Genomic DNA, 25,766 nt, shown 5'->3' with positions numbered 1-25,766 from the left:
ATCCCAAGTGGGGGAAGGGCACTTATTTCAATGTAGTCCCCTCTAGAATTTCTGTCTCACATACAGGGGGAAGTCCTTGGGAAGGTAACCCTCCAAGGACACAGATCCACCTAAAGACTGAGATTTAATTTTAGGGTTATAGAATGCTTACCCTCCCCCACACCTTAGTACATACCATCAGGGGCTCCAATATAACAACAGTGGATTAGGCTGGAAGAGCTGTGAGACATAGACTCTCTCTAAGGAGGACCACCACTTAGGAAAGCCTAAAGTCAACAGGGGAGAAAAAAAAAAAAAAAAAAAAGGATTTTAGAGAAATTTGAAGCCTCTGGTACTTACAGCACTGACAAAGACATTAAACACAAGTGAGTTCCTAGCCCGACTAATATAAAACCTCACCCTGAAGACTGTTTACCTGTCTTATTACCTGATATATCATGTCTGGCTTTTAACAAAAATATTACAAGGCATGCTAAGAAGCCAGAAAGACCAGTGTGAAGAGGCAATGCAAGTATCAGAACCAGGCTTAGATATGACACAGATGTTGAAATTATGGGACAGGGAACTTAAAATACTATGCTGAATATGTTAAATGCTCTAATGGAAAAGGTAGACAACATGCAAGAACAGATGGGTAATGTAGAGATGGAAAATCTAAGAAAGAATCAAAAGGAAACTCTAGAAACAAAATACACTTAGAAATGAAGAATGCCTTTGCTAAGCTCATCAGTAGACTGGACGTGAGATCAGTGAGCTTGAGATAGGTTCACAGAAAATTTCCCAACAAAATGCAAAGAAAAGAGTAAAAGAACAGAATAAAATATCAAAGAACTGTGGGACAATTTCAAAAGGTGTAACATATGTGTAACTGGCACACCAAACAGAGAAGAAAGAAAAAATGGAGCAGAAGAAATATTTAAAGTCATAATGACTAAGAACTTTCCAAAAGTACTGACAGATAGCAAATCACAGATCTAGAAAGCTCAGAGAATACTGACTGGGTATATTCACCCAAAGGGGCACATCTGACAATCCACTGAGTAGGAATAAATACATCTTTAGAGCTTCCCTTTATATTTATTTTTTAATTGCAAGAATTTTGGAAAAAAATAACCTTTATAAATATTGCCTATGGATTGATCCTGTTGTCCTCATTCTGTCTTTAGATTAGTACTGATTTCCCTGTAATAAGAGAGGTATTGGGGCTTCCCTAGTGGCGCAGTGGTTGAGAATCTGCCTGCCAATGCCGGGCACATGGGTTCGAGCCCTGGTCTGGGAAGATCCCACATGCCACAGAGCGGCTGGGCCCGTGAGCCACAACTACTGAGCCTGCGCGTCTGGAGCCTGTGCTCCGCAATGGGAGAGGCCGCGGTAGTGAGAGGCCCGCGCACCGCGATGAAGAGTGGCCCCCGCTTGCCAGAACTGGAGAAAGCCCTCGCACAGAAACGAAGACCCAACACAGCCAAAAATAAATAAATAAATAAATTTATTAAAAAAAAAAAAGAGAGGTATTATTTTTTAAATTAATTAATTTTTATTGACGTATAGTTGCTTTACAATGTTGTGTTAGCTTCTGTTGTGCAGCAAAGTGAATCAGCCATACATATACATGTATCCCCTCTTTTTTGGATTTCCTTCCCATTTAGGTCACCACAGAGCATTGAGTACAGGTCCCTGTGCTATACAGTAGGGTCTCACTAGTGATCTATTTTATACATAGTTGTGTATATACGTCAATCCCAATCTCCCAATTCACCCCCCCTTCCCCCTTGGTATCCATACATTTGTTCTCTACGTCTGTGTCTCTACTTCTGCTTTGCAAATAAGTTCATCTGTATCCTAAGGGGAGGATGATGGTCCCCTAGCACAGGGGGCTTCATAGCAGAGTGTCCCCTGTCCTTTACTTGAAGCATATGGTAACACAGTGAATTTTAAGTGTGACTTAAGTGGATTTGTGGCTTACATATGGTCTTATGATATGTGATATATGATAGATGGTTTTAACTAAAGTAGCTCTCATAACATGTACAAGTGGCTTTAAAAGATTATTCTAAGAAACCAGTGATACTAGTAAAGCAATAGTGATGCTAGTAAAGCAAGCAAGAAATAAGCAAGGATACTGGTAAAGCAGCAAGACGGCAGAGCTGAACATCCTGTTTCTTAGTAAGAGCTCTTTTTATAGTCAAAAATACTGTATCATATAATTCAAAGCAGTTAAGAGACAAGTTCTTAAATGTTTTCATCACAAAAAAGAAATGATAACTTTGTAAGATGATGGAGGTGTTAGCTAACCCATCATGTTGCAATGTATAAAGGTACCAAATTGTTACCGAATCAGGTCCGGCTGCTCATCACTCAAAAACTAATACTTGAGAGAGATACCAATGTTGGTAGAAAGTAAAGTTGCTTTTAATAAGAATGCCGGTGATCTGGGGAGATGGGGGACTCAGTGTCCCCTCAAAACCACCTCCAAAGATTCTGCTCAGCCATGAAAGTTTTTAAAGGAAAACAGGGAAGTAATCTCAGTTAATCATTGAGATAGGGGGTCAGATTCCTCACCATCCCCCACTTGTGCAGACTTGTCTGTTGGTTCATCGATTTCTTGTGACTTATCTTTAGATGCTATCTTGTCCACACAGTTTGTTCACGAGATTACTGAAGGGAAAGCTAGGGAAGAAATCTGGTCATCTGTTACTTACTTATTCTTCATTTCTACTTCTTTAATCTATGGAAAGAACCAACAGGTTAGGCAAGGTATTGTGTGATCAAAAGATTTGAAAAGTGTGCTTGGGGCCGAAAATGAGTAGAGCATCAGGGCACCTGGTTTAAGGTTAGTGACAAGACAAAAGGGACCTCCTGTATATCATTCCTTCCTGCCAAAAGCTGCTTACAAAATCAGCACATTGTACATCTTACACTTACACAATGTCATATGTCAATTATATCTCAATAATTTTTTAAAAAGAGTTCTTTTGGCCAAGGTATTACAAGATGAAAGCAATGGCAGTCTAATTAGATTTTATAAAGTTGGGTTAAAATGTTCAAAATTATCAAGGAGACTCTTTGAAATATGCTTTCACATCCACTATATCATTCATAATTTAACTTACTCTAAACGTATAATGTATATTTTTTATATATTATGCTTTTGCAATGCTTCTGTTTCAGCTATCACAGTAATGAAATCAAGTACCAATATAATCGCAATTGGCTGTGAAAAACATAGTGCAGAAATATGAATAGTGCCTACATATTTGACAATATTAAGGAATTTTTGTTAATTTTTTCCTTTGTTAATAATGTGGTTTATGTAAAAAATACATATCTTTAAAAAGGTACATATTGGAATATTTACAGATGAATTATATGGTACCGGGAATTTGTTTCAAAATAATCCAGGGCAGTAGTCAGGGGGAGTGTATAGATAAGCCAAACTTTCTATGCACTGATAAGGATTGAAATGGATGAAGAATACAGAGGGATTTGTTTTGGTATTCAGTCTATTTTTCTAACTATTAAAAATTCCGTATTTAAAAGGTTAAAGAGACTTCCCTGGCGGTCCAGTGGATAAGACTCCGTGCTTCCACTGCAGAGGGCGCGGGTTTGATCCCTGGTTGGGGAACTAAGATTCCACATGCTTCATGGTGTGGCCAAAAAATAAAATAAAATAAGATAAAATGCTAAAAAACTTTAATTTAGAATCAATTTGTTGTATCACATAATGCCAACACTGTTAGGGAACCATTGACTGAAACCACCCGCCTTGGCCAGGCACGATGATACCGCTTGCCTGAGCTGTCTCACAATAAGGGTCCCAATAAGGAACACGGTGCAGCTGCAGAGAACTAACCGGGAGAATCCGGCAGGGGCCGAAAGGAGGAGGACACGATATGTCCTGCCAACCTTCCAGAAGCCCTCACGCTGGAATCCGTCTTGGCTGAGAGATGCGCGCGCCACCAGGGAGGATCCTGAGTCGGACCAAATATGGGCCAAGGAAGATGATGGGCCAGAGACAACCTGGAAACTAACCCCAGTACCATGAAACCCAAGTCTGTGAGAGCCACATAACAGAGCAGTTCTCCTGGGGCCCCTTACTCTGGTGCTCTCCGCCCAGGGGGCTCCTTCCCAGTAAAGTCTCTTGCTTTGTCAGCACGTGAGTCTCCTCGGACAATTCGTTTCCCGGTGTTAGACGAGAGCCCACACTCAGGCCTTGGAAGGGGTCCCTCTTCCTGCGACAACACAATACTTTTAAATAATGAAGCATATTCAGTAGTACTGCTCTCACTAAATTATTATTAAAGTTGACCTGTATTCAAGAGAAGCAAAACTTTTTGTATGATTAATTTGAAAATTTGCACTGCTTTTAAATTTGAATTATTTCAGTGTGCTTTATGTCATCTAAAGTATCATCTAAAATTCATCATTTGCTAATTTCTATTTGAATGCACTTAATATAATATTAATGTAGGGTACACATAAAATTTATAGGCAAATGAATATGCATATTTTAGGGGCACGTACTCCCAAATAATTTTCTGATGAGCTTCTGTATCAAAAATATTAAAAATTTTCTATATATTATGATGCTGTGACATCTTATAAAAACACCTTTTCTGGCCGGGGAGTGACCGCCCCTCCAGGGCTAGCCAGGCCTGGGAGAGAGCTCCCTGCTAGGAGTGTGTCTTGGAGGTGCAAACTCACCAGTCCAGAGCCAGACCTCCTCTGTCTGGCTACCCACTGGGGGCAATATTCTTCAGTCTCAATCATTTCAGGGTCCACCCCTACAGTCTAACCCCATCCCCCCAAAAACACTCAAAGGAGCCCATTAAACTGCTCACCCAGCCCTGCCTTGCCTTCTCCATGGAAACCCCAGCCAAGGCTGTGGCTTGCATCTCCCCTCCCTCCCGTCTTCTGCCTCCTGACACCCCTCCCCCAGCCCTGGAGACTTTCCCAGGTGACTCGACATGCCATGCCATGCCTCCTGCCCCCAGGACCTGTGAGTATCAAAAACTTTGCTGTTTTCTCAGCCTCACCTCTGTGTCTTCTTACAATGCACCTGTTTGGCCGTATCAAAAGAACACAAAACAGGTACAGATACCAAAAAAAAAAAAAGAAGGTTGGAGATCCCTACCCTAGAAGTCACCTAGTCTACCTTCAAGCTCAGTATAAGACTTTCTTCAATATTCTGAAATATTCCAGTACGGCTTTAAACTCACCACCTCTTGAAGCAGCTGACTATACTGCTGGGTCCTGCTGTGAGCAACGAACAACCTTTAATCTGGCCCTTGCAAGGTGAAAGGAGAAGACTGCATAGAGGTCGTAGGGCCGCTGCTTGTATCTTAATGTACGATTCAGAAGTGAGTCAGCCCCTGGTCCCTGGACAACACTGAAGGCTCTTGCCTTCTTCACGAGGGCACCAGAGTGTCTGACAAAAAGACCCCAGGCCAGTTAGGCCAAAGCACTTTTTCCTCATTCCATCATTCAAATACCACCTTCTTGTGATATATACAGTAAGTAATCCACTGATTGCCATCATGATTTAATTCAGAGAATTGAATGAGAATATCTGAATTTGGAATCTAGAGGAAAACAGGATTTCCAATAAGAACAGTCCCTCTATTGTTAGCAAATCTCAACAAGGCAGTGTGAAAATAATTTTCTCTGACCCAGCAAACAAAAAACAAACCACAAAACATCTGTTTTTAGTGCTTCTTCACCAAATTGGAAATGATGACGGCTGCTTCTTTCTAATTGGCTGGGTCATGACACCATTCAACTATTGATTGACCTCTGTTTAACTGTCACATTGCTTTGTTAAAAAGAAAATATTTTTCTTGGGAGAGTAAAATCATTTTCAGTAACCTCAAGATTGAATTCTAGGCAACAAATAGAAATACTCAAAATTGGTCTGGAAACGAAACTTTAGAAATAGGGTAGTGTAAACCCTGGCTTCAGACAAAACTGAAAATGAACAAAAATGAAGTGTAAGAAATCTGTTGAGTGTATTACCTTTACATCTACGTGTGTTATAGCAGTTCCAAAAATACTCAAAGTTTCTTTTTCTCCTTTTTTTAAAAAAAAATTCCGCTTTATTGAGGTATAATTGACATATAAAAATGACTTGAGGTTACATGGCAGCATCCTCTTTTCTGTGCCTGCCCTTCCTATCTGCCTCTTTCAAATGCCACTCATAAAGCACAGATGAGCCTGGTGGGTTGCAACCCTGCTCACAGCGATGCACCCCTGGGATAGAGGTGATTGGAGGTTGAGATTCTGAAGCAGCATTAGCCCAGGTGATTGAGCTGTGTCATTGGGATGGAGAGACAACAGTTAACAGGGTCAAAAGTGTACACAGAGATATAATAATGACGCAAAGTCTGATGCAATGGGACTGGGAAGAAATGACAAAGAGGTTGTCACAAGCATAAAGAGACAAAGATAGATGTAGAACGTGGTTTGGGTCTAGCGGCTCATTATGTCTCAGAGACCCCAGTTAACCTGGAACCTGAGACTGCTGTGGACGCCGGCTCACCAGGAAGGCGCCCTCGCCACCCCCAATCCCTCCCCACCCCGTGCCCTACCCTGTGGCCACAGAGGTGCTGGGCTGGAGGGTGTGGGAGGAAGCCGGAGACCCTGGTCGTGCCTGCAGGCCCCCCATCCTGCCAGCACTGGAGCTAAGCATCAGGACTGGCTTGGGACAGAGGGAGGAGACAGCTTCCATAGTCAGGAGTGAAGAAAAGTGCGATTAACATGCAAGGTGAACAATTCTAGGCAAGAAAGCGATGAGGTGGATCGCACTGCATCTCTGGTTTGGGTCAGGAACTCAGCCTTCCACCTTGCAGCAGTTGGGGTGTGTTTGAAATACTCTGCACTCTCAGGGAAGCATGCTTTTCTGTGAGGTGGTGAAGGGTGCATGGCCTTGGCTATAAAGGAGTGCAGCAGTGGGGGTCTCTTCCAGGTTCGGGGGACAGATGACTGGAAAGTCTGGGGGCTGTGACTGTGTAGCTGCCTCAGAATACTAAAACAGTTCAAATAGTGGGGATTTCTAGTGAACCTCAAGAGGTTCCTGTATCTGAACCTGTTCCCTTTTGTTTAGGCCCTTTGAGAGATACACACCCCTTTCCCCTTAGTTACTCTGCCCCTACCTATTTATTAGGCTTCTTGGAAAACTATCATGCTGGAATGTCTTTCTCCCAAAAGGGAAAAATAATTCTAGAATTTGACAGTAGTCATCAAAGTAACCAACCAAGTGAATTAAATGACCCTTTGACACCTTTTATTTGCTCCATCTCTGATGGTACTAGAGCTGATTCTGGAAACACTTATCATTTGTCCCTATTGAATCAGCTACCAACCTCCTTATGGGCAAAATCTCCAACTGATGTTAGCAAAATTCACAGCACACCTCCCATCATGATTCAGATAGATACCTCAAAATCTCTACCCAGAATTAATCAATATCCTATAGGATAAAAAGTCCTTTACCATAAGGACATAAGGCATAAAGCCCATAATAGAAGATTACAGGGCTCAAGGCCTCTTATCCCTGTACTAGCCCCTGTCACACTCTCATTTCACTATTAAGAAAACTTAAGGATGAAGGATGGAGGTTTGTCTGGGACCTCTGAGCAATAAACGACATTGTTATCCCTTGACACCCTGTTGTTCCTAATCTCATACTAACATCCATTCCCACCAGAAGTAAATTCTTCACTTTAACTGATTTGTGCAGTGCATTCTTTCATATTCCAGTTGATGAAGCTACCCAATATCTTTTTGCCTTCACTTGGGAAGAGAAATATTCACCTGTACACCTGATACTAATATAATACTGTAAATCAATTATACATTGTCCACTGAAACAAAAATGCACAACCTAAAAGTTGAGAATTATGTTTTATTTGGTGGACATACTGAGGACGTAAGCCCAGAAGATACCCTCTCAGATAGCTCTGAGGGACTGTTCTGAAGAGGTAAGGCAGGAGCCAAGTATACAGGGATTTTTGCAAAAACAACAACAACAAAACACCAAAAAAAAAAAAAGCAAAACAACAACAAAACACAGAACAAACAAACAAAAAAACCCAAAACAGGTAGCTGGAAATCAAAAGATGACTGTTAATTAAAGAAAACCAGACATCTCAAGCTAAGAGTTTAGTGCTTTTCTGTGTATGGGAAGAAGCAAGAGTCTGGGCTCATTGAAATCATTCCTGTGATGTGTACCTTAACTATCTAGGGCCAGTGTCCTGCTTCTCTCCATCCTGAATCTCCTCAGGGTACACAGTCTGGGGTTCCTGCTGTGGCTGATGGCTTGATTGCCACACATCCCTTTGTTTACCAATATGGCAAGCAACATTCCTTTCCACAACATCAATTTCAAAAAAAGAAAAGAAAAAGAAAGAAGAGTCCAGATGTAGAATCAGGCCTACCTGGGGTGACATGCCAGCTCCCATCCAACCAGTGCTGTGATCTTGGGTATGTTTATTAACCTACCTAAGCCTGTTTCTTTGTGTGTGAAAAGAGGATAATACTTTGCAAGGATTAAATATGATGTTTATAAATAGATTAGCATAGTGATTGGTACCTGAGAAGCAACAGGTTGCAAGGTACCTGGAGTTGTATCTTCCTGTTCAAAATCAAATGGGGGAAAAAAGCAAGAACAACGAAATAACTTGTTTACGATTTTATGATTCACATTTCCTTCATCTTAATTTGTGCTTAATACTTAATCCACAACACTTGGAATAATTGTGTTTTTATTATTTTTTTCCTAATGTAAGAATGATGTTAAGATGTTGTGATCCTTTTATATAACCCGATAATTTTTTTTGGCATTGTGAATAATCTCACTCCCTAATTTATCTGTGTGCAATCAACATATTTAGGTATTAATGTTAATTATTATGTTTAATAATATAAAAAGCTAATCCATGTGTTGAGTGATACAGCTCTACAGAAAAACAAAAACAAAGACAAACAAACAAACGGAAAAAGAACAAAAATATTTCATCTGGACAGTAATGTCTTAAGGTTATACTGACAGTCCTTCTTATTTCTTACAAATCCTGAAGTCTGATCTGGATGATATAAAGTCCCTAGAGGTTCTCTTTGTTGCAGTATGTGGATGACTTGCTTCTTTGCTCTCCTTCTTAAGCTTCTTCACAGGGAGACAGCACCCACTTCCCAGAGCTTTCAAGCTTAAAGATACAAAAAGTCTCCAAAGAAAGATTGCAGTTTTCCCAAACTCAGGTTTGTTACTTAGGGGATCTGATATCAGAACAAGGGCTACACCTAGATCCACATGACATCATGGTGTCCTCAGTTTCCAAAAACCCAAAACTAAACACCAACTGTAAGGTTTTCTCAGGATAGTTGGTTATTGCCAAAATTGGATTCCAAATTTCTTTCTTATGGCCAAACCTTTACATGTTTTACTCAACAATAACAACGTTGACCCAATTTTATGGGAAGAACTTGACAACATAGCCTTCAAGACTTCAAATGAGAGTTTGATGAACCCACCTGCCCTTGGGCATCTCAATTATCAGATTTCCTTTTTCCATTTTGTGTATGAAAAGAAGGGAACACCCTTGGGGTACTCACCCAAAAACATGGGGACCACCATCGACCCATAGGGTATTATAGCCTACAACTGGACCCTGTGGCATGGGGATACACCCCTTGTCATAAAGCTATTATGAAAACTGCCCTTTTGATTACTATCTCCAAGAAAATCATGGGATTCCCTTTAACCATTTTTGTACCTCATGCAATAGAATCTCCCCTGAATTCTCATCACATTCAACATTTCTCAGTCAGCAGCCTCAACTCGCATGAAGTTCTTTTTAACTGCCCCTCACAAAACTGTTTTATATCGTAATAATCTTAACCTGGATACTCTTCTTCCCTCCATCACTGACAAAATCCCTCTTGACTGCTTAATGCTGACAGACCACTCCTGGCTCTTCATAATGATCTACAGAAAATTCCTTTGGGTAACTCTGACTTCTCATGGTTCACTGATGGTTCTTATTTAAAAGGTGACAATAACAAATATTGTGCTATGTATGCTATTACAACTCCTTTTAATGTTATTGAGGCAATATCTTTACCTCTGGCTACTTTGGCCTGACCACCTAAATTATACACTCTTACAGGGGCTTGTACTTTAGCCAAGGACAAACCTGCCAATATTTATACTGATGGCAGATATGCTTTTGGAGTAGCTCATGATTTTGGAATGTTATGGAAGCAATGTGGCTTCCTTGCTATTATTAAGATCTAAGAGCATTCTAAACTTCACTGTCTGGTAGCTAAGGGAAATTACCTTGCTGACATATCCTCAAGGAATGCTGTCCTTAAAGGGACCAACAGCAGCCAAGCCTCTGTCATGATTCAAAGGGATATTTCCCCAAATGATAATTTTAAAAAACTGGCTAAAGAAGCCCAGCAATTGGCCTCAGAAAAGGAAAAACAAGACTGGAAATTCAATAATTGTTGGTTTGATAAAAGAGAAAGCCCAAGTTTGGACCAAATAACAACCCGGTTCTAGCAGACACTCTAAAATTTCTACTCCTCCCTACTGTACGTGCCTTAACCCAGCAGTCTACTGACAAAATGAGAGCCTCCATGAATCAGTGTTGGTGGGGAAACATTAACAAGGCTTCAAACAGTGCCTACCTCCTTGTCTCACTATCCACAGTACAACTTGGGGAAGCATGTTCATACTGCTCTGGGGCATTTTAAACTACCTAATGGACAATCTGAGGTCTGGAAAATGGATTTCATATAACTTCCTCCTCTCATGGATACAAATATGTTTTAGTCATGGTGTGTGTGTTTTCACACTGCACTGAAGCCTTCCCTTGCAGACACGCTACTGCCTCTTCTGCAGCTAAAATCCTTTTTATCCCTACCTTAGGAACTCCTCTCAAACTTTATAGTGATGGAGGAACCCATTGTACCAGCCAGGTACTTTGACAAGTCTGTGCTATTTGGCCAGCTTTGCAGCACTTTCTTTAACTGCATTATTGGAAGACTCAATTGGCAAAATCTGTAGAGGTGCTAGAAGTACCTTGGCCAAAAGCATTGCCCTTGGTCCTTTTTAATCTCAGATCCACCCCTTTTGGAACTCATAAACTCTCAGCTTTGAGGTTTGTCACAGATGCTCAATGCACTTGACTCCTGCTTCTCTTGACCCACAACTGATAAAAGGAGAGACAGTCCTCCAATATTACAAAGGCCTAATTGCTTCTATTAAAAATAACCATGTTTTGGTAGAGCAACCTTTTCACAGTGTGCCCTTGAGAGACAAAGACCCTAAGCATCATGCTTTGTAAACAGGAGATTTTGTCTATTGGAAAAGACACCTCCCGTAGAACTCTCTTCACCCTCACTGGAGACGCCCCTATCCGGTACTGCTAACCAACCTTTGCGTTGCCACACTCCAAGGGGTAGACTCTTGGATTCACATGACACCTAAAGAAAGCACTGAACCTTGACTGGACCTGTGCATCATCTGGTGACCTGAAAGTAAAGATTTCCTGCAACTGAAGCAGATGACATCTGATGAGACAGCTTTCTCAAGATGGCCAGACCAAGGCTGTTGGAAGTTTGTCACCAAACCTTTGATGATGACTTAGCGCTTCAGATGATCTCTAGTGCCTATGCTCTTGATAACATATGGACTTTAGATGAAAAGTGCCTGAGAGTTCTCCCTCCTACCCCTCCTTGTTACTTGAATGTGACCTTAACAGGTTTCCAATTTGTGCACTTTCCCTCCAATGTGAGACACTACACCCAGGAAAGGTCCTTTCTGACACTGAGGGACAGAAAGTCAGTGAACCTAGAAAAACTAACTCCTGATCAATGATGCTTAGAGAGAGATCTTGATCAAGAGAGGGAAATGCAAAAAATGTAATAAACAGAAAACTCAATTAAATAGAGTTGGGAGACCAGAAGGGGGATCTCTCACACCCTGTGACAACAGCAGAGCCCAGCAGGAAGAAGAAAGACTCCTCTTCTTTCCTGGTCAAGCCATGGATTCTTTGTTTATTACATCCCTCTCAACTTCCTTTTCCAGTCTATAAAAGCAGTCTCCTTCCCTTGCCATGCATATGGTTTGCCATGATTACAGACCCAGAATTGCAATTCTCTGCTGATCCTGAATAAACCCATCTTTGCTGGAGAAATATGAGTCAGTTCATTTGTTTCAGATCAACATCAATATGAAGTTCTTCTACTTTCTTAGATTCTTAGATTCCTGGTTCTCTTTAAAAGTCCAGCTCAAATGTCATACTTGTTGTAAAGTCTTCCTTCACTCTCCCATCTCTTTCTCTCTCTTTCATATTCCTTTGGTACATCCCTCTTCTGTAGTACATGCTTGTACTATAATACATTTCTCTACTAAAGTACTTATGGCTTGTTTCCAACTTGTCTTTTCTACTAAACTGTTAGCTACTTAAGGGCAGGGACTGTGTTATTCACCTTCCTGTATGCCCAGTTCATGATGCAGTGCATAGGCATGCTAGTAAGTAAATGATCACTGAGTGAACAACTAGGTATTTGAATTGTTCCCAAACTTATGCTTCTGGTCTTAGCCTTTCTATTCAACTCCATTCTCATATTTTCAAAGGGCTGCTGACATTTTTCAATTGACTGTCCAGTTTTTCCTCAAACTCAACATCACAAACTCATTATGTTGTCCCAACTTCTCCATCTTTATCGGTAATATCAACTTCTTTCCAGTTTCCTTGTTAGACATTTTAGAGTACTTTGAGTCTTCTTCTGACACTGAGGATTTCCTTTACTCTATTTCACTGACTCTAGCCTCTGTTCAGACTTTCATCACTCAATTCCTGGAAAAATACAAAACCTTTTTGGCTGGCTGGAGGGTATTCTGATTCAAATTTCTTTTCTTCTTAAATTAATATGCATATCTCTGCAAGATCATCACTGAAGTATCATTTTATTCATGTCCATGTGTTGTTCTATTTATCAAGTAATTTTGTGAATGTGTATGACACATGCCATTCTCTTGCATAAAACCTTAATTAATGTTCACATGAACTAAATGAGATAGTATTTTTATCTACATTTTATAGATAAGGAAAATGAAATTTAGGTATGTTAGACTCTCTGCCCAAAGTCACAGTTACACCAACAAGGAAATGGTAGAGCTGAGATTTGAACACAGGTCTATTTAGCTGGGAACACTGAGCTCTGCTGAATCACTGCATTAGAGAATAGTATCTCTAGTTTAAATTCCTGCCTCTCTTTGGAAGGTCTCCATGATACAGCCAATCAATCTTATTTAACTTCCTTTCACATTTCAAATATCTTTCTCGTTATCTCCTGTGCATTGACCTGTTTACTTCAATTAAATTGTAAGCTCCAGAGACTATGCATTATTCTTGTCTTAATTTCTATGAAGGTCTAGTACTGTGGAGGGCACACAATAAAACTCCGTGAATAATTGATAACGTCTTTGGCACAGTTCTCGGCACATATGCATGCTTAATCAGTGGTCACGACGATTATTATTTATTATTACTCGAGGGGCTGATGCATCAAGTGAAGTTCTAACAGAAAACCAGAAAATTCTGATGTCTACCTCAATCCTAAGAACTTGTTGCTTGCTTTCCTTATGACCCAGAATTGTGGTTTCTCAGGCCAAGTTAGTCATCTTAATTACATCCCACCCTTTCTGCGAAGCTGTATCAACTATAACATCAACCAGTAGCAACACTTTTTCCACGACTAGTGCTCTCTTTAAATTGGGAGCGCTTTGGAGGAGAAAAAAAAATGGAAGAGTTGTAATCGTTTTGAGACGGATGATCATCGTGCTTGCTGTCTATCCACGGCTGGAACTCCATTTAACCTTAAGGACGTTTACTAGAAGTGCCTGCTCAAGGATTCCTGGCTCAAGTTGCTGATGTACACGGTCTCGGCCCATCAGGCATCTCCCTGTCCTGTCATCCCTCCTTCCCGTCTCCGCCGCCGCGGAATTGCCCCAGATCCCGCAGCAGCAGAAGCAGCAGCACCAGCTGCAGGAAAGTCTCTCCATCCCGCTTTGCGGAGACGCACTTCCCCGGACGCAGGGAATCCGGCGGCTTTCGGACCCCGCGGTCCAGGCTGCAAAGGCCCGCGGCCCGCCCCGCCCCAGGGAACGCCGTCGCGTCGCGTTACGTCACGCGCTGCCGGAAGTGCAGCTGCGTGCACGGCGGGGGCGCGTCTCCGGACGGCTCCGCGTGCGGTTCCGCGTGCAGCTGCCCGAGCAGCGCGGGAAGCGGCCCAGCGCTCCGTGGTCGCCTCCGCCGCCGAGGTGGTGTGTCTCCCCGCGCGGGCGCCCCAAGCGCGGCGCCATGGAGGTGGTGGAGGCCGCCGCCGCTCGGCTGCAAACCCTGAAATTCGGTGGCGCCGGCGTCGGGGTTGACCAAGGTCTGGCCGTGCCGGCTCCGGACCCCGCTCCGGTCGCAGCGCCGCGGGCGGACGAGGGGGCCCCGGACCTTGCGGGGGAGCAGCCGCCTCAGCTCGCCCCGCCGTCGCTCCCGGAGCCGCCTCCCGGAGGGATCAGCCTGGAGACGTCGGACTCGGACTCGGACTCCGACTCGGACAGGTCGGGCGCCCGGCGGTCCGGGGCGCGGGGCCCGGGGCGGGCTCGGGGAGCGGGAGGGCCCGGGGAGCCGGGGCGCGTTCCTCGCCGCCCGCTGTGGATCACGCTGGGGGCCTGAGCGTCGCCGTCAGGGCCCCTCGTCCCCGAAGTCTGGGGGTCTTGTGTACACCGTATCGTTTTCAGCTGGAATATAGGAAACCTGCGGATACAGAGTTGTTCCCGTGACCAGTCGTGTGGCGTGTCCTTGGTGGTTGTAGCTTACAGTTTGGGGCAGAGCCGACTTTTCCCCATCCAGTTTAGTGGGTGCTTCTGCTTGTGGAGCCGGATAAATGGAGCATCAGGTGAAGGGTTTTATGTGTTTACAAGTTGGGTCCCGGCAGTTTTGTTCGTAGAAGCCTCGTGGTGAGGAATTGTTAATGAAATTAGCGAAACATTGTTATTTTACTCTTACTGCAGGCTCTCCGTAGGTTTTATGAGGCTCCTCCTCCCTCCCTCGCGGTCTTTTAAATATGAAAGTTTTGTGGAGGGAGGGGACTTCGGCGTGACGTTACTACATCACGCTGCACATCGTCTACAAGTGTTTGTGTCTTGTGCGACGCTGTACCGGTGAACAAAATAGATCCTACCCCTGCCCTGCATTCTGCTGAGAGGGACGAAAAATAAAAGTAAACATACCAGTCAGCCAATGAGCTGGTGAAAATTACCACGAAGGAACAAGCTAGGCACTGCGAAAGTAATAGGAGAACCCAACCCTGTCGGACCCTCTGGCCATGATAAAGTTTCAATTCTAAGTGGTGGAGAAACTACTGAGGAATTTTTGAGCAGATAATTGACATGCTCGGGTTAACGTCCTGATGTTTTGCTCTGTGGAGAAGGAATTGAACTGGGCCCCAGAGTGACAGCAGAATGGGCAGGGTTAGTGTGGAAGCAGCTGGAAAGATGCGCCTTTAGTCCACGACGTGACCATGTTTGGATTGAATATTTTGACACCTCCCTGATCAGGGTCGCTAGTAGATGTCGTAGTGGCCGAGTCAGAGAGGCATCAGTTGGGTGGATGGTGGTGCTGTTTACTGGGATGGGGGCTGTAGACCCATAGGAATGTTAACTTCGGACAGTTAATTGGAGGTTTCCCTCACAACAAATTGGAGATGTCAGGTAAGCAGTAGGATGGTGAGTTTAGAGTTCAGAGGACAATTCTGGTATGGAGATGTAAATTCGAACATCAGATTACAGATGAAACTTACTTGGACTTTTTATTATGGATGTTTTCAAACTCATACAAAGTACAGGGAGTAATACAATGAATGCACATATACTCATCACCAAACTTGACACTTTTCCAATATTTTGCTAACTTTGTTTTATCTAACATTTCTAACTTTTTTTTTTTTTTTAACCTGGTAGTGTTAAGTTTCAGACAGCATGCCACCTTACCTGTAAATTCTTTACTATTCATCTCTGATGAAATACTTTTTACATAACCACCATGTCATTATCAATCATAGTAAAATGAACCCTAATTCCTCAATATCACCTAATACACACTCTGTATTCAGATTTTTCTAGCAGAATAGGAGTCACATTTACGAGTTTTATCGTTGACTGAGAATGCAATAGCTTGAAATGATTCCACGGTTTCTACCTCTGGTGACTGGATTGAGGACTAAACAATGAAATAAAAGTAGAAGCTCGAAGACAGAAGCAGATTTAGTAAGGAGAATGCACTTTTTTTTGTAACTTGTGAGTGTGAGACATGTATAGGTCATTCATACCACAGTTGCTGGTAAGCAACCAGAGATGAGGAGAGGAGCCTGGGGATATCAAGGCTGAAGATTTGGGAGTTACCTGCACATTGGTAATGATTGAGCTCATTGGAGTGGATGAGGTTATCCATGGAAGGGGTACCAGAGAAAGAAGAGAACATGAGGACGGGACTCTTAGGAACAGTACATACAAGGAGCTGAAGTGGGTACCAGCAAACAACTTAAGAGGAGAGTCACTGGCCCTGAGAATTGCTGTGGAAGTCGAGGGCTAAAGGAGATTTCAGAGAGTGGTGTTCAGCATGGTTAGTAACTTTGAGGAGTTTCCAAATTGAAGACTTGAGAAGAAACTCTCTTGGCTTAGTTGTGATTTGGTCCTTGGTGACTAAATTCAGATAAGAGAGGTGCCTTTCCCAGAATTCTCTTCTGTCAGTGATTTGTCACATGCTTAATTATATTCAGACTGTTGCATGACACGTGAGACAATTGTAATAAGAGGGTTTGGGTTATAGCAGGAATTTTGTGATCAGTGGATTAAAGACTGCTTTCCAGATACCATAGTCAGTTTCGAAATGCTAAGCTTTTGAACAGCAGCCATAAACATCTAGTAAAGTAGATATTTCCTAGTTGAATAATCGTATTTTGATACCCTCATAATAATGCTTTTGTACTGTTCTCAATGTTTTCTTCTCTACAGTGAAACAGATTCCGATAGTTCAAGCTCCTCTTCTTCCTCATCCTCCTCCTCATCGTCTTCGTCTCCTATATCCCTCCCTGCAGTGCTGTCAGATGGAGACGATGATTTACAAGTTGAGAAGGAAAATAAGAATTTTCCTCTTAAAACAAAAGATGAGTTACTTCTTAGTGTAAGTACTCAGATTTGTTACTGAACTTAATTTGCATGTTCTAAAATATTTTATGGTACCAGTATTGATCTCATTTGGCCTGTATCTGCTTCATAAATTTGAATACCTTTCTCAGCTTTTATTGGTCATACCTTTGCCATGCCTTGGCTTTCTTAAGTAAAAGAAAGTATTGATCTGAATAATTTCTCAGGTTGCTTCCAACACTAACATTTGATAGTTGTGCTGGGCATCCAGTTTGGCTTGCTGCTTTTCATTTGTATCTTCCCTAAAGAGTGTAAAGATTTTTTTTTTTTTGGTCTACAACTCAGAAAGTTTTGCTCAGTAGCAATTGAAATTATTTTTTTCATCGACTGCATTTAGAGAAATAGAAAGTGAAATTAGATCGGTTGCACTTTTGAGGATTTATATTTACTTGAAGTTTTTGCAGTGTTTTCATTATTACAGTTGGAAAAAACTTGTTTATTGTGGATTGGTATTGACATTTGATAGGTTTGGTCTATAAATTTTAACTCTTGCGTGGTTATTTCCTTCTAAGCTGTTACTAGGAGGTTGATGGTAGTCTGGTTGAATGAAACCTTATGATCCAAGAGGAAAGTCTTCTCAGAATTTCACAGGATATTGCCACATGTTTATTCTCCCCACTCCCACGTGTACTTTAGTTACTATTAAAGCTTTTAAAAACCTTAATGATCACTAACTGTAATGATATAGTACTTAAATCAATGAAGTAGTAAAGCAAGATTTGAAAAAAATTTTTAAAGCTTAGAGTCATTCAGGCACCTTTTCATGACTGTATTCAATTGATATTATTTCCTTTTTCTCTACTTGTAATTAGAAATTTCCTATCTCACTTAACACCTCATGTATTGAGAACCCTTGGATTTGTATGCAAATTCATCATTGATTTATATTTTCCTATTATAGACATTGATCTCTCTCAGTGGTCTTTTTACACAAAGGCTCTCCCAACTTATGACTGTTTTCTGAAAGTATTGAGAAATTTGATCTTTTCCCTGTATCTTGATCACCTTTCTATTTAAGTTCTCTCTTAGAGTATAAGAATCAACAAATAAAGGACCACAGTACTTTGATTTATGTATGTGTTTCATTTTCTTATTTATCTTACTAGATCTGAATTTTTCCCTTGGAATTTAGTGCAAAATATTAGGCAATATACTTAGGTATTTTTCTGGATAGAGTGCTCATATTTTCATCAGAAAGTCAAAAAGGGTCTATGTCCATAGAGGCCAGGAACCACGTTCTTGAGGACTGAGTTCAGACCTGATCTTTGCGGTTCCCTTAGTGCCCAGCAGAGTGCTTTTCAGGTGTTGGTTCTCAGTCAACGGTAATATGTGACTGTAGAATGGGTGAGTGAACAGGCATCTTACATTCACCCACTTTTAAACTATTACAGCACACCTGCCATATGCCAAGTGCTGTAAACAAGACCCATCCCCTTTTTGCTCTCATAGTACCTACTGGAGAGACAGAGATAGTAAATGAAGCAGAGACAAATACAGTCAATTGCTGGAAGTGCTGTTGAATTGTGAGTGTATGCTTGGCTCATATCAGAAAATAGCATTTTTGCTGGGAAAGTATGTTAGCTTTTAAAACTTGGAATAGTGTGCTGCTCTGTTCCTTTTTGTGCCAGTTCTGAAGGATCTTTGGGAAGGATGGAAGGGGCAATTATAGTCTTTATTTTTAAATTTTGGATTCTTAACTAGCTGTTTACTTTATATTTTCACGATTAGGAAGTAAATGTACTAGAAGTTCCTAGTCTTTTAGGCCACTCTGGTGCCAGAGCTCGGTGCAGGAATGAGTTCTCTGGTCTGCCCTAAATCCTTTTGACTTAGGGTCTGAAGGAGTATCTGAGGACTCCTTCAGGACTTCAGCTCTGAAGTTCAAGGGAAGAGAATGACTCGACCCTGAACACCAAGGATGGTGTGGCTACAGGTACTCAGTATCTTTAGGACTCTGCTCCTTCTCTGTTGCTCAGTAGGTGTTTCTGCGCGGGGCTGGCGGCTTGGCCACTGATACTCCTGTATGAAAGCCACGGCGAGAACTTGTGCTGGTTTACCGGGGGCTCGGTACTCAGGCCTGAACAAATACTTGAGTGCAGTGAGGTGGGTATTGGGATTGCCTGGACCTGAGTTACCTAGTCACTGCTGCTCTTGTGGAGAGTGTGTAGGAAAGTGTGTGCTTGAGAGAAGGCACACGGGCGAGTGGGAGGGCAGGAGCGTGTGAGAGCCAGGTGACAGAAAGGAAGCGTGAAAGCGTGTGGGCTTTGAAGAGGGCGGGGGCTGGGTGGGTGTTTTCAGCCCCATGCAAGCTGCAAGGAATGGGTTCTCGGTCACAGGAAAGGGAGGCTTAGAACACTTCAGACGGAGTTGCTGTTCGTCAGTAATAGTGTTTATCTTCTGTGGCGGGGAAGAGGGAAATAGTGATACTTGGGAGCAGTTAATCACATGACTTACATTGGACTCTCGTGGCTGCAACAGAGACCCTCAGATTGCATCAAGAGGAGGGGGATCTGTTGGAAACTTACTTGGATAGGAAAGCCGTCGGCAACCAAGCTAGCTCTTGTGGATGGCCGTGCTGTTTCTTTTGTTCGCTTCTTGGGACTCTCATCGTTCTGAGTGTCATATTACTGTTTCCTGACTCACTTCTTCTGTTTACCTGTAGATTCATCTTTTTAATTCTAGCTTACACATGCATTTCTTTTCTTGTTCCTGGCTGTACATTTGGTATCTTCTACTTTAAACTTCTCCACGAACTGGCTATTAGTGCCATATTCTTTCCTGACTTTTGGGACAGTCCTATGACTTAGCTTAGATTTCTCTTTTCAGAAGATGACAGTCTGCGCTTCTTGGGAAGCATCCCCTCCTTTGTTACAACTAGCTCTGGCTGGTATTGAACGTGCCATTTGTTCAGGTCTACTGGTGTGTGTCGTCTTAGGCGGCAGGGGTTGTGCAGTGGGACTGTTTGCTCTGTGCAGTCTATTAATTTAATTTCCTAATGAAATTCTGAAGAAGATGAGGGAAATATTATTCTGTGTTGCCTTTGCCAAAAGGCATACATAAATTAAAATGGGCCAAGCAGTTAATACCAGTTCCAGAGTTTGTGCTGGATCGTTGAGATCTTTAGAACATAGACATGCCCAGTTTAGCCCGGTTTTATGTCCTACCTCTTTATGAAGTATCTCATATTCTAGGCTGTTTGCTATTGTTGTTCAGGCATGCCGAGCTTAATTTTTACCTCCAGAATGTTGCCTTCCTGGGTCTAGCTTTTTAAATCTTTTCCATTGTTGCAAAGTTAGGTCCTGGTGATCTACCTACTAGCTATTGCGGATCTCTCATTGTAAGAATGTGGGAGCTACAGTGAGGTAACCTCGAGATTGTTCTTTTAGAATTAAACAGTTGCTTTTTTAAAAAAATTTTAATTTATTTTACTTTTAGCTGCGTTGGGTCTTCGTTGCTGCATGCAGGCTTTCTCTAGTTGCGGCGAGCAGGGCCTCCTCTTCGTTGCCATGTGCGGGCTTCTCACTGCGGTGGCTTCTCTTGTTGCGGAGTGCTGGCTCTAGGTGCGCGGGCTTCAGTAGTTGTGGCACGCAGGCTTCAGTGGTTGTGACGCGGGCTCTAGAGTGCAGGCTCAGTAGTTGTGGCACTAGAATTAAACAGTTGCAACAATCCCTTGGGATGACAAGATGTGGTTATAACTTGTTTTAAAAAAAGATGAGAGGAAGAGGAAAAATGAGGGATTGGTCAGCCGTAGAGGCATTGGAAAGGAGAATAGTCTTAATTGGCTCTTTTCTTAATGTCACAATTATGTAATATATGACTTAAAGTTAACCAAGTGGAATCGTTCTTTTAAAACATAAACCCTTTAATGCTGAGCAGGTTTGTATTAATATATAACCTACAGTAAATGTAAAGCAGCATGCATATTACAGTTTTGGAACTACATTAAACCACATAGGGTTTATTCAGTGTTTCAATGAATTGGAAAATTAGGTTCTATTTGAAGAACTTTCTCATCAATTTATGCTCTCAACTGTTCTTTCAAATAAATCTGGTGTAATTAAAATTTAGAATCATAAGGACATTTATGGGATTGGGACATTGAAAAGTCTTAATCAGAAATGAATTGTATAAATTAGTGCCTATTGAAAACCTGAAGTTTTTACATAATACTTTAAAATTATGATCACAGTGCTTTTGGGGATAAAACATGGATAATACCGCAATATAGATAACGTGTATTTATATATGTAATATAACGTGACCAAGAAAAAAACTTAACGCTTATAGGCAGTTCTTGGTAAATTTACCTTCATAAGTTAGAGACTGCCTATATTATACTGTATATTGTATACAGTATGTTGTATATATACCATATATATACACAATATAGGGTATGTAATTTACAATATACAGTATATAGGCAATATACAAATGCAGTATATGTGTATGTACAATATACAGTATAATATAGGTAACATACAAATGCAGTATAATTAGGTTGACCCCTGTAGTTGTAGTTAGGGTGAGTACACTTTTTCTCTTTCTGATTCTGGCAGTGCACACCCTTATCCTAACATGAGGATATGGACATACGTGGGCCACCTCAAGTGGTCAGAAGTTACAGTGGATTATTTCACAGTTTTTGACTTCCCACCATCTTGAAATTGTATTGCACCTTGTTCTACAGTTAATAATCATTGATTGAATGTGGTGTTTTCAGGGCCCAACTTGGTTTATGAGTTTTGTCCAAAATGCAGGCCTTGTTCAACTTCAGCTTTTTACGACTTTAGTATATCTGGAATTATTATATCATATCTTAGAATACTGATGGCACTTATTAACATTCTCAAAATACCTGATATTTAAGAAATGGCTTATATACTTGAAAGGAGATAGGTTTTCATTAATACTTGGTGCTTTTTAAAAACAGTGCTCAGATTTTTTAAAAAATTAAGATTTTTGTGCTTCATTGCACAAAGTTATTTCAGTAGAGCTTGTATGAAGCACAAATAATCCTGAATACTGATTTATTCAGTAGAGTATCCATATATACCCTGTGTACGTACATGTATATGATCATTATTGCACAGAAACATTCCATTTATTAGCTTTCTCCATCCCCAGTAGATTTAACAAGTGAGTTGTGATTGTTTTAGAGAATAAAGACAAATGTCTGTAAAGAAGACTCCACCTAGAGAGTGAGCATACACAGTTGGCTGAAAGCAGAGTAACAACGGAGTTAATGACGGAAAGCCCAGTGAATTGTGCCAGGTACAGGAAGCCGAAGGACCGAGTGGAATGGGAGGTGACTTGCAGCGCGGTGGTCAGGGAAGGCATCGTGGCTGGACCTTAGATCAAAAGGTGGATAGGATCTCCACAGAGACGGACAGGTGAGCGGAATAGGAAATTTCCCAGTGAAAGGACCAGTCTGTCGCAGCAGAGTTGTGTCCCCAGTGTTGGTTACGTTTTAGGGGCTCAGGGAAAGTTTCTTTGTTCACTCATCATCCATGGGAATGTTGTCACTTCTACAATGGACACTTTTTAACCTTTTCACACTTCTGAAAAGTTGGGACTAATAATTGATGGCAGTGATTAGCTTCACAGTTTTTTGGCAGTGCTTTTAATTTTGTGGTACATAAAGTCAGTGTCTCAGATTCTGTGAGGTATGGACTCCTCAGTTAACATCAAAGATAATGCTTAGGGTTATATTCATCGTTGAAGGTTTTTTCTTATGGAGATGGATTATGATTTTATTTTACTTTTATATTTATGCCAGTTAACTTTCGAGAGTATTCTTATGAGCTTTGTTTTTGTGACAGTAATTTTAGAGAAAGATGGGATGAGAACATTGTAGTTTATTAAAAAAAGGAGAGTATAAAGACATTTCAAAGAAGTGTTCACTTTCAACTTTAGGTGAAAATATTTAATGGGCTAATGTGAATCTAGTGTCATGTATGATAGGGTAATTGATGAGGGCAAATTAATGCTTGTTGGTGATGGCTAAAGGAGTAGCTGAGTTCCATGGAATGTCGTAAAAGTACTTTCCCTGGAGAAGTTGATGAATTCGACTAAATGTTATATGAGGTCCTAGTTGACTCACAGTGTAGAGACCTAATCCATTCTTCTTTCCAATATGTTTTACCAGCTATAGGAAAAAAAGTTTCCAATCATGGCTCTCAGTACTTCAGAGATTGGATCCTACTTTCCAACCATATCTGAAAAGTGAAGGCTCACCTAATAGCATCAGGTAATTGGCCTCCACATGCATGTCCCCTATTCTTGGGTAACATGAGAAAGTGGTCAGATAACTTCATTCCACTTTCCTCACTTTTTAAAGTTCTCCCCAAACTGGCACCAAAAGGATTTGTTGCCATTTGGAATGTTTGGTTCCTTTCCCACTTTCTGCTGCCCTTTTTCTGTATTTGTGAGTGAAAACCCAAATCAAGGTTCTTTAGGTAATTTTACCTCAAAAGATCATAAATTACTGATTTTTTTCCCCTACCCCAATGATAAGTCTTCATAGAACTAGGGAAGTCAAGACCATTGTAAGGTATGACTGTCTTCTCGGAGGGCCTTTTTTTTTTTAAATAGCAGTTTGTGACTTTTTTTTTTTTTTTTTTTTTAATTTATTTTTGGCTATGTTGGGTCTTCGTTTCTGTGCGAGGGCTTCCTCTAGCTGCGGCAAGTGGGGGCCACTCTTCACCGCGGTGCGCGGGCCTCACTATCATGGCCTTTCGTTGCGGAGCGCAGGCTCAGTAGTTGTGGCTCATGGGCCTAGTTGCTCTGTGGCATGTGGGATCTTCCCAGACCAGGGCTCGAACCCGTGTCCCCTGCATTGGCAGGCAGATTCTCAACCACTGCGCCACCAGGGAAGCCCTCGGAGAGCCATCTTTGACCCGTTAGCTCCTTCTGTTATTGTGCTGGAAGTTTTAGGCACCATTTTTTGACTGGTGTGTCTACAGTTTAATTTTTAATAGGATGGATTTTTAATGTTCAGTGCTTCTCATTTGAATATTTTGTTTAACTGAGCAACCATGTAGACCATAAAGATGTCCGAGAATCAGAATATAATCATATTCTTCTGATAGACAATGGTTGATCTTTCACGCCTGCTTGAGAAGTGTGGTTAGGACCTTGCATTTCTTTAATGCCATAGCTGTGAGCATCTGTTTTCCAGAATCAGAGTAACTTTGTTCAAGTCTGGTGTGTAATTTCTGTATTAATGTTCTGTCTTTTTGATTGCATGCTGTTAAACATTTTTTACAATTGTATTGTTAATCACTCGTATGAATTATTCAGAACTTTTTTTGCTTAGTTTCTCACTGTTTATAGATAAGAAGCCTGAAGTAGTGAGTGGAGGGGAGCAGATCCAGAGCTAGCATCAGGTGGGTTCCAGTCAGCTCTGTTTTCAGTCACTGTTGTGGAGGCCTGCTTAGCAACACTGGAATTTGATCATTTGAACTTCCTGAGTATTTGGTTTCTGAATAACATAGGATAATTTGTCATGGTAAAGGATGATTCTGTCGTCTAATTTACGCTTGCCTACATTGCTGTAAGAAACCCTACATTGCCTTTTAAGAAAGCCTTTGACTTGGAGGTGTAGAGTGTGTTAGAGTAGAGGATTGGATTTCTTTAGTATGTTGAATTTCAGGAGTTCATTTGCCAAATGCTGTGACTTTTTTTTCTTTGCCTGGTGATGCGAGTAAAATACTTTTCTTCCTTTCCTTGTCTGCTCTTTGTTGTTACATTTGTCATTACATGTAGACATTTTGAATAAATATATCCATAAAAACTATTTTTACTCTTTGATTTTGGATCAATAAAGATAATATTAATTTTACTTAAATGAGTGCATAGATATTTATATCTAGTTGCAGACACTGTACATCCAAAACAGGTTGTTGGTTTCTTTTTAATTTTGGAAAATAACAAATAACAATGATGACGACAGATTTATCACACACCTTCATTTCTGCCAGTGGAGTATTCAGGTTAGCATTAAGACCTAATATGGTGCGTGATGTTACAACATGCTCTTAAAATTATACTTGTACTGATGGCCGAAAATAGATTGGTCCTCCTCTACCTGGGTATATATTTAGTAATGGAGGGCTCTTTGATTGTGTGAGAGTGTAAAGCAGTGCTGTGCAGTAGATCTTCCTGCAGCGATGGAAATGTCCTACAGTGACCCTGTCTTCATACCATAGCTACAGAGCACTTGCATGTGGCCAGTATGACTGAAGACTGCAGTGTAAATTTTATTTAATTTTAATTAATTAAATTTAAATAATCAAATGTAATTAGTGTCTTGTATTGGATAAGCAGAATAGAAGGAGGCTTTTCTACTCGCTCATTAATCTTTCCATGGGGGTTGTAGGTAAACTCGGCTCATACTTTAATCTTCCTCGCCGGCTGTAAATAGCCTTCTAGTCTTTTGTTTTCATTGCACTTGATTTTGTTTATATGATGAAGAAGGGTCCAGATGTCCCTCATCAGCTCTTCCTTC

The 25,766-nt window shown here is 41.3% G+C and overlaps 1 protein-coding gene across 1 annotated transcript in view; it reads left to right on the top strand.

The window, feature by feature from the left end:
• Positions 1 to 14,230: 14,230 nt before the first annotated feature.
• Positions 14,231 to 25,766, top strand: part of NAF1 (nuclear assembly factor 1 ribonucleoprotein) — a 38,945-nt gene continuing 27,409 nt past the window's right edge. Inside the window, exons 1-2 of the mRNA XM_036853641.1 lie at positions 14,231 to 14,617; positions 17,072 to 17,240. Coding sequence (XP_036709536.1) covers positions 14,364 to 14,617; positions 17,072 to 17,240 — 423 coding nt within the window. The 5' untranslated portion in view covers positions 14,231 to 14,363. The remainder of the gene's footprint in view (positions 14,618 to 17,071; positions 17,241 to 25,766) is intronic.

Source organism: Balaenoptera musculus, chromosome 5 (genome assembly GCF_009873245.2).
Source record: "Balaenoptera musculus isolate JJ_BM4_2016_0621 chromosome 5, mBalMus1.pri.v3, whole genome shotgun sequence".
Classification (NCBI taxonomy): Eukaryota; Metazoa; Chordata; class Mammalia; order Artiodactyla; family Balaenopteridae; genus Balaenoptera; species Balaenoptera musculus.
The sequence above is the reverse complement of the archived record's forward strand: the minus strand, read 5'-3'. Positions and strand labels throughout refer to the sequence as shown.